At 38.8% G+C, this 15,922-nt stretch overlaps 2 protein-coding genes across 2 annotated transcripts in view; both read right to left on the reverse strand.

Annotated features, from left to right (window-relative positions):
• The window catches only part of SCAF8 (SR-related CTD associated factor 8), a 44,425-nt gene extending 39,111 nt beyond the window's left edge, over positions 1–5,314 (reverse strand). Inside the window, exon 1 of the mRNA XM_072410257.1 lies at positions 5,116–5,314. Within this exon, the coding sequence (XP_072266358.1) occupies positions 5,116–5,145 (30 nt within the window). The 5' untranslated portion in view covers positions 5,146–5,314. The remainder of the gene's footprint in view (positions 1–5,115) is intronic.
• A 9,901-nt stretch (positions 5,315–15,215) lies between these two features.
• The window catches only part of TSNAX (translin associated factor X), a gene marked incomplete in the record, with an annotated part of 9,699 nt that continues 8,992 nt past the window's right edge, over positions 15,216–15,922 (reverse strand). The window contains 1 exon segment of the mRNA XM_072409393.1: positions 15,216–15,803. Within this exon segment, the coding sequence (XP_072265494.1) occupies positions 15,417–15,803 (387 nt within the window).

Raw genomic sequence — 15,922 nt, forward strand, 5'->3', positions numbered from 1 at the left:
TTTTGTTTTTAAAGCAGACATTGATACACTGAAGGGCATGCAAAAGGTATGCTTGTTTCTGCATGGACAACAGTAGGTAGAACCGACGGGTCACAGGGCATTTTAGTATACAACTCCCATTGGTTCGATTTTGGCATTAGGTGCAGTGTATAATTAAATCTTTAAGCATTTTAAAAAAAATGCATGAATTAAGCATGAATTTAAAAAAAAATTCTGAACCCGTAATGGATTCTAAAGAGCATAAAAACGAGCATAAAGCATATGAATTCTAAACTCTTGAGCTGCATATAGGGATAGCTGGTTAGTGAACCCAAAAAGTGTCCGGGCTGAGTCACCGATTGGCTGCTTCTGCCTAACCAACCTTTCAGATGCTGCATATGAACACACTTTCTGGATGACAGCCTGTATGTGGTGGAACAGAGATCTGAAGACACACTGAGCCTGGAGTGGGTGTTATGCGAATAATAGAAACATTATGATTGCAGCTTACAACCTAACACAGATGGCAGTTGTGAAGAAGCGTGGTCCACGTCAGGATTTAGATATGCTTCAACCAGGGTTAGAAATGTTCAATCATGCCTTAGATTTAACTTCAGCCATTCATAGCATCTGTGCACTTTTCTAAGTACACAATCATCATTTGTAATATCACAAGTACAGATGCCTTGCATATGTACTACAAAAAGTTTGGTCACTTTCCTTCAGTTGAGGTGTGTTCAGGAACACGGACAGCCCACTTATAATTTTAGGAAAGCCTTAATAAAATGTTTAATAACATATATTAGAAATTACAGCACTACAGTCCTAATTATAAAAAAAGGATTCACTTCATTGTTAATTTGGATTTTTGCAATATTTGTTATTAATAGAACACTTACAACCTATTGTGATTGGGATCCTTAGTAGAACATATTTGTTTCAATATGAGTTGGTTGGAAAAAGGTGAACTGAGGATGTGCCCAACATTCATGACAAGAACTTCTGAATGGCATCACAGAACATCATGACAGGAATTTCTGAATAGCAAGTCTTTAAAAAAAGTGCAGGGTGCTCCCCAGATACTTTTAGCTGGGCTTACCACCCATCTAGTTTTGTGTAGATACTGAAAAGTTGGGTCATTATACAAAGATACTGCTGGGGGAAGGGGGTTGGGGTAGACATTGAAAAGTTGGAACTAAGTATAGGCGGTAGTGGAAAGCAGACAGGAGTATGGGTACTGAATTTCTAGGCAACACCTAAGCAACATGTTCTAAGCAACATGTTTTAGGGCCATGTGAGAAAAAGCTGTAGGCTTTTCAGTACCCACACAAAAACAGCCGGATGGTTACTGAACAGTGCCAGTGGTGCGCACATCTAAAAGGGCCTAGGGAGAACACAGAAATATTTCAGGATAAGTGCACTCAGTATTACATTCTTTGGTAGGTGCAGGAGTTTTTTATGTCTAAAGCTAGTCATACACTGAGCATCTCTTTATCTTTCAATTGCAAAAACAGACTAACAATCTGTCAGCTGTTTGTGGCAGGTTACCTTGACCCTTTAAATCATTTTTGCTGAAAAGGGCTTTAAACTACCATAAATTATTTGTACTTTATTCTCCATAACTTGAAGTGGACCAAACAGTGTATTAAACAGCAGCAAATTTGAATTCTGTGTTGCTTCAGAAATGCAATATTCTGTTCTGTAGATTCACAATAGTATACCAGGGAGTATGCTTTTGATGTCCAAATTCAGCCAAAGGCACTCCTTGCTTTAACGGTTTTTAATTCTGAATGTGCAGAATTCTAAATATGCAAACATTTGTTTAGGAATTCTATCTGGATAGTCTAGGGACCATGTAACACTGACAATTATGTATTACTACTTTGTGCTTAACTTGCTACAAAGTTAATTGTAGCTAAGAACACCATCTTCAGTGGCAACATTACATAATATAGCTGCTGATGATCATCCTGCACCACTTATTTGCAGATGTACAGAAAAGAATTGTAGCCAACTACAGCAGCAACTCAGTGACAAGCTGCAAATCACTACAGAAAATGGGATGAGAGATTTGTAGCTGCTTGTGTGACATAACACCAAGGCTACATACACATCAGATGACTCTCATCCGATAATCGCCTCAGGGCTGATAAAGGACGAGAATTCGGCGTGTGTACAGCGTCTTAGCAGATCCATGAATTATGAAGGGAAGAGAGCGCAGCGGGATGCTGCTCCGTCATTCTCCCCCCCATCCATAGTGCTGTATGTACACCGCTCATTCATGTATTGCGCAATATTTTGTCATTGGAAAGGATCGTGAAAGATCCGACAATTGCTGCACGTGTGTACATGGCCTGCGGCCTAGTATACACAGATGTGTTTTATATTAAATGCCTTGAAATGCACATACAAAACCTGCATGTGTTAATAAAGCAGGATACACTCTAACCATCCCGATCACCAATGTCACAGGGATTGGCAGTGAAGGCAAATTCTAAAAATCTTAAACGGGGATCTCCTAATGAGAACACTTGTTCCAAGATAGCCAAGAGTGGATATCTCTCACATTGGAAAGTTTTTCTCTCACTCACTTGTTGAGTCTGTAACACGAGAAGTGAGGGGAAATCTTTGCTGCAGCAGCGGCAGATCAGAACTTTAGAGGCGCATGGTAAAGTAATTTAAATGTTCAGAGAAACTTGCTTTCCAATAGGCTTGAAAATTTTCCAAGTATAGACAAATTAGAACTTTGCATTAAAATATATATCTCCAAAACATTTGTGCTGCATAGTGGAAAATGTCTTTACATTCTGTTACTGAATCAAAAAAGGAAGTGAAAGTCTCTCCAAAATAATGGTAAATTCTCTCACAAATCTGTCCACAAATGACCCCCTCTATAAACTTTTTTACTGGCCAGTGTAAAATTTTGGCTAAGTTACCACTTCCTTACAACAGTCACCAGTAGGGAGCATGCAGAAATGTAAACAGAAGTTCTATAAGGACCTTACAGACAAAAGTAATGCTATCTCCACAGCTCCATATAAATCTTAAGAAAAAACTTTACCAAGAGAAAGTGAATGGTTGCCATTGCTGGGCTCCTGGAGATGTTAGCTGCCTGACTTATGCTGACCTTCTTTGGCTTTATTACTTTAGTTACCAACCCAAAACATGTACAGGAGTTACTACTGGCAATTTAAGAAATGTCAGCATCTATGATGCTAGAAGGTAAATACACAACTACTTAAACTTACCAGCACTGCTTCATTGCAGCCAATCCTCACTTTCACTGCTAGGAGCCATGGGTGAAAGCCAGCATCACCCTAACACTCCTATGATTTTTGGATAACTATATTGTGCCCTTGCATGCTGCATTTCTTCCTGCCGATCTGCTACATCCCCAGCATGCCCCTACGAGGTCACACCAGTGATTTAGTGCCAAGGGGGTGTACAGTGCAACACCTTAATATCCAAATACAAGGAAGTGCTGGATGCTAAAAGCTGCACCAATGCCTGCGCCTCTGCGAGAAAACAAAAATGGCTGCAAGGGAAGCATTACTGTAATGCCCTGTACAGACATCAGATTACGGTCACTGAATAAAGAGCAACATGTAATGAAGGAAGAGTGTCACTCTTCCTTCATTACATGTCATTCAGCTCTCTTACTGATTGTCCATACACTGGCCAATCAGTCAGCTCTACCGTGGGTTTGATTACTAATGATTTAAAGAATACTCCATGATTACCGAATCATAACCTTTTCGGAGATGAATTGCTTTTCTCCGCCTTCGAACAAATTATTTGTCATCAAACTCTATATTACGTTCTCAATGCATCCCCTGAGGAAGCCTATCGGCGAAACGCGTCGGGTTTGGGACAGATTCTGCACATGATACTTACATAGCTGTTTTGGTATAGCTGACAGGCATCATCCCCATGATGAATTTAATGGGGATTCCTTATTGTTTTTGAATGTATCTGAATATGAATCTAATTGATTATTGATTGTATGATTCGCTTGATGCTAAATACAATCTTTGCACCAAAAAAAAAAAAAAAAAAATCAGCCTTTATACTGTCACTGAAACCAATCTTTTGTGCCGGTTTCCAGTGACAGGAGAAAAGTGTTGTACACTCAGTTGTTAAGGGAGGACGAGCAGGACAAACCTTGCTGCTCCCCCAAGGAAAACTGCTTGGTCTGCCAGGACAGATTGATGAACAATACTGGAGGAGTGCTGTACACAGGCTGGATTTTCATCGGAGATGATCCCTATCGTTCATCTCTGACAATATTGTCGTGTATGTAGAAAAAATTACTATATTTTAATGTTTTTCTGCTTATATTTACAGTTTGTATAAGGAACTCACAGACACGAGAAATGCGCCAATCACAACATGTGTTGCATTTAGTGCACGTTTGATAGATCATTGATTGCATTTGCTCCCCACAACACAAACCTAAAACTCGTATATCTGCATGGTATGAATGGGAGATCCTAACAGCAACAATGACTGAAAAGCTGATTGTCCATAGTGCTGAGGATCAGAGGATGAACATGCATGGCTGTATCATCAGTGCTGAATCCTACACATAACCCATGCTGCATCTTGCAGGATATGGACATTCCTCCTCTCACAATGAAGTCTGCTTTAATAAAGCTCCCCAAGGCTGGGGAGGATACATTATCATCAGTGAAGCTGGGTAAACCAGAAAACCTGGAATGGATCTGCTTCAGAAATTGAAAACATTTGCTAATAGCTAAAGACTTTTAGGGAATGCATTCCAGGTTTGTTGGATCACCCAGCTTGACTGATGATAGTGTATCCTCTCCAGCCTTGCAGAGCTGTAATAGATCAGGCCAATGCTGGGACAAGTGCACAGTCCCCGAGCTGCCACCATAGGCCCAGGCTGCAGCATGGAATACAGGCTGGAGGAGCCCGGATGATGCAGCTGATGGGAAGGCCTGCAGCCTATAGATCGGCCGGGCTGAATATTGCGTAGAGGGGAAGTGATCAGAGCCCGGGCCACCTCCTTGGGAAAGCACACAATGCACAGCAAGGGCAGCCATCTGGCGTCTGATGGGCGCACACAGCACAGAGGGGAGAAGAAAGCAATACAAGCAGTCATCTGCGGCTACAAACCTCGCTGTTAAAGGTTTTGACGGCCTCCATGTTGTCCGGTGATGTAGAAGCGCCGTGTTGTTTGGAGGAGGAGGAGGCGACGGCGCCTAGGGGAGAGAGGAGGAGGCGGGGACAGCGGGGGGAGGGGAGCGGAAGCACACGCCTCGTGATAGGTGCTGCGGCACAGGACTGCGGCGTGTAGGAAGTGAAAGAAGGCTGCGGACACACGAAAGGGGAAACCTCAACTTCGCCCGGCTCTAAGGTACTACAAGACCCGGCTGGCAGCACCGAGCCCGGCGGCGCCTGTCGGGACTTGTAGTTACATTGCTGCTGCCAAATGAATAACAAACACCGAGAGCAAGTCTGCTTTGACTTTTTTTTTTTACTTTACTTCACTTCCTGACCTTGAAGTGAAAATAAACCCGCAATACTCACCTGATCCGTTCCCACACAGGTGTCACCATCTCCTTTTTCTGTAGATCAGTGGTCGCCAACCTTTTCAGACTTACAGACCACTAAATGCACGGACTCTGGACAGCTAAACTTTATGACAGATATCCAGAGCCTGTACCTTTCTGCAATAAGATATTGCCTGATCGTGGATTCCTAAAAGTGGAAATTTCACAGGGAATTTCCCTAAATTGAACAATATCTTTTCACTCGAGGGTTGACCCTTGAACAAGTGTTCCTGTTGTAGAATTTTTCTTTAACCTGCCCTGACAAAGACTTGTTTTGATTTGGGAGGGGGAATCTATTTCATATACTTGACAGGGAGTCTAACCATACCTATCTGTCTGAAATTAGCAAAAAATTACTTTACTTACACATTAAAGTCTATATTTTTACACAATAACCCTACCCAATCTAACCCATCCTGTCTTTGAGGAAGCTCTGATCCAAATGTGCCAAACCCCACTGCCCCTTGCACTGGCACCACAGTTTCTCTGTCCTCTTTCCGATCTTTAGATTGTGAAAGGATACGAGGAGTCAGGCACTGGTACATGTTACTATGACAATGCAAAATAAAACACTGTACAGTCATTTCATACAGCATGGAGGGCAACATTAAAAATGCACAAATTCCCCAGCTTACACCATACTTATGTCCTTCAGTGTTGAGGGACCAGGACATCTTCCTCACATATGATAGCCCTTTAAAAAGAAAATTAGAGGTGTGGGGCTTATGGTGGAATATAGAATTTATCTTTATATTGAGGCATCCAGACATTTGGTCCCTACCAAGGTAATGAGTACTTATTCCCACATAGAGATAAAAACTGCAGTACACACACCACAGAACAAAAGACAAACACACACTGATTTTTAAAATCACCCAAAAAGAGAATTCAGCATTTGTCACATCATCCAGTGTTGTCATTTATGATGACCTGACGCTTGCTGGTTTTTTTACGTTTTGCATATATATACCGGTATATATTTACTACTTTCAAAGATCGAGCAAATGAAAGTGCAGTTTCCTAACAGACCTCAAATTTTCCCTACACTGCTCCAACTCACAATGACCCAATGGCTGCTCTCTGCTTTCCCTTTTATAATGTGGGGACTGGCACTTTACAAAGCCCCATCATTGTCATCCATTGTAACCCTGCTGACCAAAATTAAACAATCTATTGGGTATTTTCAATTTCAGTTCCCTCAAAGTTAACATGAATACACAAAATATGGGCTTAACACATGCTACACGAAAATCCAAACCTCATTCATGGTGAAGAAATTGTTCTGATGACAACATTCTAAGAGGGGGTTGTACTCATACAAATGGCAAAAAACTGACAATGGCTTTAACCTCACCCTATCTTTACCTAACATAAAAATATTTGGCTTTAGAAATTTTAGAAAATAAAGCAAGGAAAAATATGTAAATCAGTTATGTTATTAGAGGAGATCATAAGTATAACCTTGGAAATGGAACTTTACAATTTAAAAAAAAAGCTGTGTAGCTGTACCATCCTTATGACTTTTAGTTTCCTGTTAACAGTTTGCCTACCACCTAATTCCTGTGTTTACAAGTGCTGCCTGCACCTGGTTTACATGGTAAAGCAGGGATAGGTGTAAATTTAGTCTGGCACTACCTACTTATTGTATTTCACTACAAGAATTGTTGTACCATTACTCCATGAAAATCAATAAACATTTTATAAAAACAACATCGTCTAACAGCCAAAAAAATATAACCTATCCCCCAATTGTCAAAAGGCCAAACATGCCCACTGATCAAATCCCACTTAGGGTAAATATAGGTCTCCTTAAGGAAAATCTCTTTTGCAAATGTTTTATTGAAGTTTTGTATTATTTAAAGAACAGAAGTAAAATTTACAAACAGCAAATAATTTAACAATCAAAAAACAGCATAAAAACAAACATTACCATCCTTTGTGATCCATATAGGGCTCCATTCATAAAACAGGGAATCTGACATCAATTACTGCTTTCAAAACTCATAGACCCGGAAGATTCCCACGAGGAAATCTTTAAGGGAATGTCTGGATCCTTGTTTTTTTAGACCCTATAGTGTTAAAAAATAAAGAATATGTAGATCAATAATCTAACGCCCCTCTACAGTATGGCTACCTTGCTCCTGACTGCTACATTCTACAACCTATTCTCCCTACTAACTTCTTTCTACCTTTCCCTGCTTAGATTATCCTACTTACCTTTGCTTCTCTCTTGCTTTGTTGTATACTTTTACTACATTGCTATGTGTCCTTTGAGCAAGATGTAAACTGTCTATAAACTAATTAAAATACTTTTGTTAAGCCCTTATTTGTTATGAACCTTTCCCATATTTACTTTTCATTTGTATTTGTTCTTACCCTGTTATGTCTTAAATTCTCAATAAATTTTATATATATATATATATTTATTTATATGTGTGTGTGTGTGTTCATAATATATTTAGTCCAACATATTAGTACTAACCTGTTCAATCATTGTTGTAGGTAGAAATTGTATTTCTACAGCATAGATTTAATTACAAAAGTAGTTGGAGAGGGGAAAACATATAAAGAAGTGCAGAAAATGATAGGCTGCTCAGCTAAAATGATCTCAAATGCTTTAAAATGGCAATCAAAACCCGAAAGAAGTGGAAGAAAACAGAAAACTACCATTGTAAATTATAGATCAAGCATCATAATATGAAGATGTTTCTCACAATATGGTGTTCAGAATATTTATTACACACCAGGGATAATGGATCTGTTTGATTACATCAAAATACTTAACGGGGTCATGTTGTCTATTGCTAAAAATTCCCTTGAAATTGATGTTTCAACAAGGTAATCACCCCAAACACATCAGTAAACGAGCAACATCTGGTTTGCAGACCAACAAAATGAACATTATGGAGTGGCCAGCCCAATCCCTGGACCTTAATCCAATAGAACACTTGTGGGGTGCTAACAAAAATGTTTCTGAGGCAAAACCAAGAAATGCAGAAGAATTGTGGAATGCAGTCCAATCATCCTGAGCTGGAATACCTGTTCACAGGTACCAGAAGTTGGTTGACGCCATGCAACCCAGATGTGTAGCAGTTCTCAGGAACAATGGTTATACAACTAAATCTAAAAGCAATTTTCACTTTTTACAGTGAACAGTTGGGTTTGTATAGAGGGTTGCAAACTGCTATTTTTTTTTAAACAGATCTTCCATTTTCTTCACTGTATTTAAAAGAATAACACAAATTTGATTGTTTGATTTTTAAAAGAATGTGCAGTGTTCTCAATGCATTTACGTGTATATAAAATAAAAGCTATTATAAGGATTTATAGCTTTATTCACAAGGGAAACCAGGATTGTCGGGGTTCCCTGAAAATCAAACCTGGTACTGTGCAGTTCAGCTTTTGGCATTTCTCTGGCATGAAGGTAAGCCAGGTTACTGCACGTAGGGCATCATCTGTCTTTTTCTGCAAAATCCTCCTGCCTGATCTTTAATTTTGTAAAGTGGTACTTTAGTTTAATTTTAAAAAAGTAACTTGTGTCTTTGTTTTTGATTAGTATTGGAACTCCTAGCTAATTGATTCTTTTTAGTCAATGTTTTCAGCTGAATTAATCAGATCAGGAATCTTATATACAATATCCAATTTAATCCTATTAATGTTTAGTTTAATGATCAGTTTCTGCACAACTTCTTAACACCTATAGGGAAAGGCTGTTCTTCACCCCATGCATTCCTGGAGCTTTCTACTGTACACCGTTTTCCTATTATGAATGCTGAGGGATCACTCTTTAGACTTCCTCCAATTTCATCCTCTTAAAGGATTAGAACATGGATATTTAGCATTTAGTCTCAATACTCATTACTGCAAATTATAGGTTTTAACTCTGATACCGATTCCTACAAGTCTTACAGTCAATGTAATTGTTTCAGTGACACATAATGCCCGGATGTTTGAACTGTGTTTAAATGATACTTCCATATCCACCAATATCCCATATCTACATACCAACTTTTCAACAGTATTTGTATAGAAACAATAAAAAACCCTAAACTAGAAAGCTACAAAATACTTGACAAATTTTCTCCCCACTCTACCTGTTATGAAATCAAAATTCATACTGTTGACTAAAGGCACAGCTCAAGACCAAATTAAGTTAAGACTAAACTGATTTTTGAGGTGCTTTAATTTTGTCCCGTGAGTGCCTTGCTTCCAGTTGGAATTTTGGATGTACAAATTGTTAACATAAAACACCCAGGCAAATCCTTGTGATATGCAGCTACCATTCCATATTCTCTGTTTTATTATATATACACTGAAATGACATATCATATCAGATGACCAAAATTTTCAAGTTGATAATATTTATTATTATAAATTGTGTAATTAAAAACAAAATTACTTCGGAATAGTCAATGAATTTTAAAATCATTAACCCACTGAGTGCTAGATTTAAATCACATTAAAAATCAAGATAGTGGATCGAGATCGAGAGATTTTGATACTTCACTTCTTAACACTTCGTAACACTCACACTCTATAATCTCAATTTGCTGATATCATTCTCTTCGCCTGCGCCTCTGTATGATAATTGGCACCCCTATGCTGGAAACCTGGTCTCCCTCCCCCCTTCCCTATTTTTTCCTTTTGTCTATCTTGTCCGAATAATTCTATTGTTTTGTTGTTAAGTAAATGTGATATATTTGATTGATGTATATCTGACTGGATATGTGGGCCATACAAACACTTGAGCCAAATATTGTTTTTGTGATGAAATTCACACAACTTTGATTTCAGTTTTACCTTGATTTTTTTTTCCAGTAATTTTTTATTGAGAAAGTTTTTCATGAAAAAACAACATACAAAACATAAAATAGTATACAAAATAAACTTTCAGTATCATGTACATTGGGCTCTACCTTTTGTACTAAAACCGGATCCTCATACTTAACGTCTGGTAACGGTCTGATAAGCTCAACATTTCATTTGTGTGGAATCCTACTCATGAAAGACAATACCCTCCTACCCTAAAAGACAATAGTATGCTGTTTTATACAAATAGATGGCCAGAAATTCTTCTGTATTCTTTATATAGGATATTAACAGTTTATTTTGTATACCATTTTATGTTTTGTATGTTGTTATTTCATGAAAAACTTTTCTCATTAAAATATTATTGAAAAAAAAAATCAAGGTAAAACTATAATCAAAGTTGTGTGAATTTCATCACAAAAACAATATTGTGGCTCAGTAGTTTGTATGGCCCACATGTCCAGTCAGTTATGGATCAATCAAATATATCACATTTACTCAACAACAAATCAATTCAGACAACATAAACAAGACTTACTGTCCATGTTCAAAAGCCTTGTTAAAAGTGACTAATAGATGGAGCCAAATGCTTTTAATGTTTATCAAATTCTACAGAAATTCTATTTGTGTTGGGTGACCTACAATAAGGAAATTACTTCTGCATCTACTTTATTAAGTGTAAGTGGTCTCACAAGCAGTTCTCCATCAGACGTGGTAAGAACTCCTCTGTCACAGGTTTATTGGTTATCTGGAAACAAATGGAAATTAGTAGTCCCATAAAACAGCTTTAATAAATAGAGATCTGGGATATTATATCATTTGGATTTCATACAACTTCTGGTTTTAATAGCAATAGTCACTAGGGATAAGGTCTGTTCACTGGCAAGAGCAGATGTAGATTCATGCAACAAAATGCATGTCTATTTATTCTTTGAGAACCGAGATGGGAGAACATACTTGGAAGGTAAAAGCAGAGATAGGCAAAAGCACTTTATTAGTGTTAAACAGGACCTAAACTCAACATTTTTACTTTACATAAAAGGGCAGACAATCCTTATCTGAAGATATTATCCAATATCTAAAGTAAAAATGTAATTTTTTTTTAAGTGCACTTTAGGTTTTGATCACTGTTGTGATCAAGACTTAATGGGAGCGCAAACCCTCCTGGGATACATACATCACGCATCCCAGGAGGCTCTGGCTGCTTTTCCACTAAAGGGAAAGAGATGCCGATCATAGGCGTGCGCAGTGAGATCGGCTCTTTTTTTTCCCCCTTCCCGTTTTTTCCCTTCACCTGAGCAGTGCAAGATCGTGTGACGTAACAAGATGACCTGAAAAGAAGACTGAAGATGGCGGCACCCGGCGCTTGCTCAGTTCCAGGACGAAGAGAAATTCTAGGATGAATTAGGTACGGATGGAGAAAGGGTCTCGAGCGATCTGCAGGATTAAAGGTAAGTGTGCTTTTTTATTTTCACTTTAGTTCCATTTTAAGTAGAATGTACTGATAAAACCAATATAAAGTGTTAATTCTGTGTGAATGTATATGTAATGTAACATGCTTTCATTTTAAATTGATACGCTGAGTCTAAGCAGTTTTTTTAAAACGCATATAAATTCTCCTTCAGCTTTTACCTGTTTGTACAAGCGTTCTAAAGCTTACACTAAGATGCCTGTAAACTCTTATAAAGGTCCATGATGCGTTTGGACGCGTTAACATTTATTAGAAAATAGCCTCCCTCCCTTTTCCTAAATTCAGACCCCCTTTCCCCAACGGTGGCAAGGACCATGGTTGGGGGAGAGGGCCACTTCCCCATTACTTGGCCTTTGTTGTGGGGGTCTTTGGGTGGGGGACTTATGTGGAATCTGGAAGCACCCTTTATTAAGGTGACCCCTAGATGTCCACTGCCTCACCCTGGGATATCAGTACAGGGGTATTAGACCCCTTACCCGTTCACTGAAAAGTTAAAAACAAAGCATGAGACAAGACTTTAACTGTAAATGGCTACCTTTTTAACAGGTTATCCTACTTGGAAGGATGATTTCCACAGCTGCAACTGTCATGAGTACGGCTGTGGGACTCCTGTCAGCGTGGGATCCCCTGTCACTAGAAGGCAAATGAGTACAAATGTCCCCATTCACTTCTATTGCTGATTGACTGAGAAAAGGTAAACCTTGATGATGCTTGAGCCTTCAGCAGTGTTTACCTTTTCTCAGCCAATCATGAGAGAGGTCATATGGGGTCACTGATCGTGGCAGCCCTAGTGAACCATTTGCCTGTATTCTGTACCCATGGGTTTATGACATCCTATATGCATTTATTACACACATCATATTCGGATGCTCTGCTTCTTAACCTGATGGTGGCATGGGCATAAAAGAAAAGAGAAATGATGCCTGCACTTTGTACTCCACCTCAGTCTCCAATTCTTAATGAACAGGTGCAGTAGAGGCTTGGCAGAGCATCTGCAGGGAAGATACTCAGCAGCTGGTGATGTCTATGAATCGCAGACTTCAAGTAGTCTCTGCATGCAAGGGATATGCAACAAAGTACTAAACATGATGGCTTCATCATACCTACCATTACTTTGTCCCAAACATTAGGGTGTCCTGATATGAAGGGGACTACGTATAAAACGTGTTATAATTTCTACATGAACTGAAATGCATGCAAATAACTTTATATTAAAGTCTACAATGTGCACTTTAATAATGCTTGAATTGTTTGATTTTACACTGAGGAGCAGAGTTAAATCAAAGAAAAGGGTCCTTGTCCCAAACATTACTGAGGGCACTTTATCCCCTTTGTGATAACACAAAATTAGTATTTTCTAATATGTGTGTTAGATGCAGCATGTGGAATTGTTGTGCCAACATTATTTGTAATAAATACCATATGCCAGTTAGGCTTTATACACGGATATAAACATACAATTGGCAGGTGGAATCCCGTGCTGCTGCCCCTTCTTCTTTATTCCATCTGCATGTTTGGGTACACAGGGGCAGCCCATCCTGGCTTTACTACGTGGCAGTGAGTTATATGTGTTCAGTATGTTTGGAAAATTTTTAATATTATTATTAATTTTTGTATGAAGGAGTTGTGATCTCGCCTATACTTGTTCTGGGTCACTAACTAAAAGCAGTGAATAATTTTTTATTTCCTGTCTATCTGCCCCCTCTGTAACAGTGCTAATGTCAGCATCCTATAGATGTAAGCTTTGGGTGCTCACAGGATTTAAAGAGGAACTAAACTCAAAAACTGCCAAAAAAAAAAAAAATTCCACTTCCCTTCAATCCCGCAGCGCAAGCGATCAGTCCAGAGGTCTCTTCTATCAGGTCTTGCGTCGTCCCGGTATCTGTCTTTGGGCTGACACTCTAGGCGCCGCCATCTTCTCCTCTTCTTCAGGGTTCTTCTTACTATGTCACCCGACCCAGGAGCGAGAATGGGTGACGTAGTTGGGGAAAAAAAAACTTGCCAATCTCACTGTGCATACGTGAGATCAGCTTTTCTTTGCCCTTTTGACAAAAGGGCTCCTTCTGTGCATTAAAAAAAATGGTGTTGCACTTAAAAACACACACACACACAAAAAACAAACACACAGAAATTTTATTTAACATAAAAGGGTTGTCTACCCTTTTATGTAAAGTGAATATTCCGTCTTTAGGTTTGCTTTAAGTAGCCTTGTTGCGCCACCTCTCAGGCAGACTTACTGCATTCATGGCTCGGGGGTCCTGAGCAGGAAAGCAGTACAGCAATATTGCTGTATGGAATGCGAAGAAAATGACACTAGCAGTGTAACAATGTAGCTCTCCATTGATATACAGCAGCTGCAGACATGACAGGGCAGTTCCTGACCATGGCACTCATTGTCTTATCGACACCAGCCATGATAGTGCACCCTACATGTACATGAAGGCACAGGAGATGCCCTGACAGATTCGCCTACAGGCTTCAGCTAGGAATATTTTTAACATGGACACAAGGTGCATATATCACAGGCATTGCACAGGTATGAAGAAAAAAATGCTTCATTGAAGGCAGTATGAGTGGGGCTTTTTTTTTTTTTTATACTGGATACTTATATTACCTGGAATTTAGTTTCAAGGAGAGTAACAGTCTTTTCAGACCTGCAGTGAGCCACTGCTGAACCACGGTCCCAGCTACTCACATTGAAGGTAATGGCAGCATTGGGAACCATTTTTTTTGCACACAGTTGCACGTGTATAATTGCTCACAGTGTGGTTCAAGAAAGTTGCTTTTGGTACTGGGCAATGTGCTTTGTGCTAGGCTGGGCATAATAAAAATATGAACATTGGACAAGAATAATTGATAATATGTACTGTAAAGGACGTATTCTGGACATCCACTGTTGAAATAGCACTTATATTTTTTAATGTTTCCATATAGGCAGGGGATGCCATATAAATAACCTTTAAATGAAAAGGGTTCAATACAACACATTTCATTGCAATTTTACTGTGAAGAGGTTTGCCTGCAAAGTGAATGGATTTTCACTGGGTTCATTAAAGTGGAACTAAAGCCTGAGGATACTCATCTGTCTTCGTACCATCCTCTCTCTTTTTTTTTTCTTCTGCATCCCGATTTTTGACCATCTTGACTGGCCAGGCCGGGATTCTTAGTGCCCGCAAAGGAAGCCAGAATGGCTGGGTATCCCTGGCAACAAAGCCCAATTTTGACAGATAAGGCAAGTAAGAATACTTATTGCAGAATGGACATCATATAGGATGCTGCTTGATGCCAAAGTTTTTAAAGTGGTAGGTATGAGATACTAGAATGTTTGAAGAAATTACTAGTTTGGTAGTCCAGTATCAAATTTAAAAAAAAAAAACAAAAAAAACAAATATGTTTGGTTTAATCTTTAACAATCAGAGATGGAACATACAATAATCAGATATACAAACAACATATTAAAAGTAAACTCAATGTTTGTGCACAGATGCAACTGTAAAATAATAAACAAGAATAAAATAACTGTTGAACCAGTATGCTTGCAACCTATTCTACTAATGTTGATCTAAGGATCAACATTAAGCTTTTTAAGACATGCCATCATCATGTTCAATGAGTTCAGATTTAGATACAAACAGATCTGCAAGCATGTGTTTTGGAATTTCCGAGCCTCTCACTTTCAACATGTAACAGGCATTTTCCACTTTTCCCAGGCTCTGTTTTAAGGCATACAATTTTCTTGAAATTTCATATGGACCAGTGTTACCAATGTAAGCAAATCCATCAAAAATTTCACGCAAGAACTGAGTCAGTTCAAAAGGGGTATCGATATCACCATTTCCAACACTACCTATGCACAAACGCATCAGCTCTCCGGTAAGGTCAGCCACTCCAAGCAAATAATCCACATGAGTTATCTGAAGGCTTAATGTGTTCTGTCTGGCTGGGTCTTCATTGTTTGAAGCAATATTGGTCTATAAATAATAGGATTACATGTTAATATTTAGATAATAAAACTCATTACTATTATTATCCAGTATTTATATAGCGTCAACGTATTACACAGTGCTATAAAAAGTCTATAGTCATGTCA

This window comes from Pyxicephalus adspersus, chromosome 4, assembly GCF_032062135.1.
Source record: "Pyxicephalus adspersus chromosome 4, UCB_Pads_2.0, whole genome shotgun sequence".
Classification (NCBI taxonomy): Eukaryota; Metazoa; Chordata; class Amphibia; order Anura; family Pyxicephalidae; genus Pyxicephalus; species Pyxicephalus adspersus.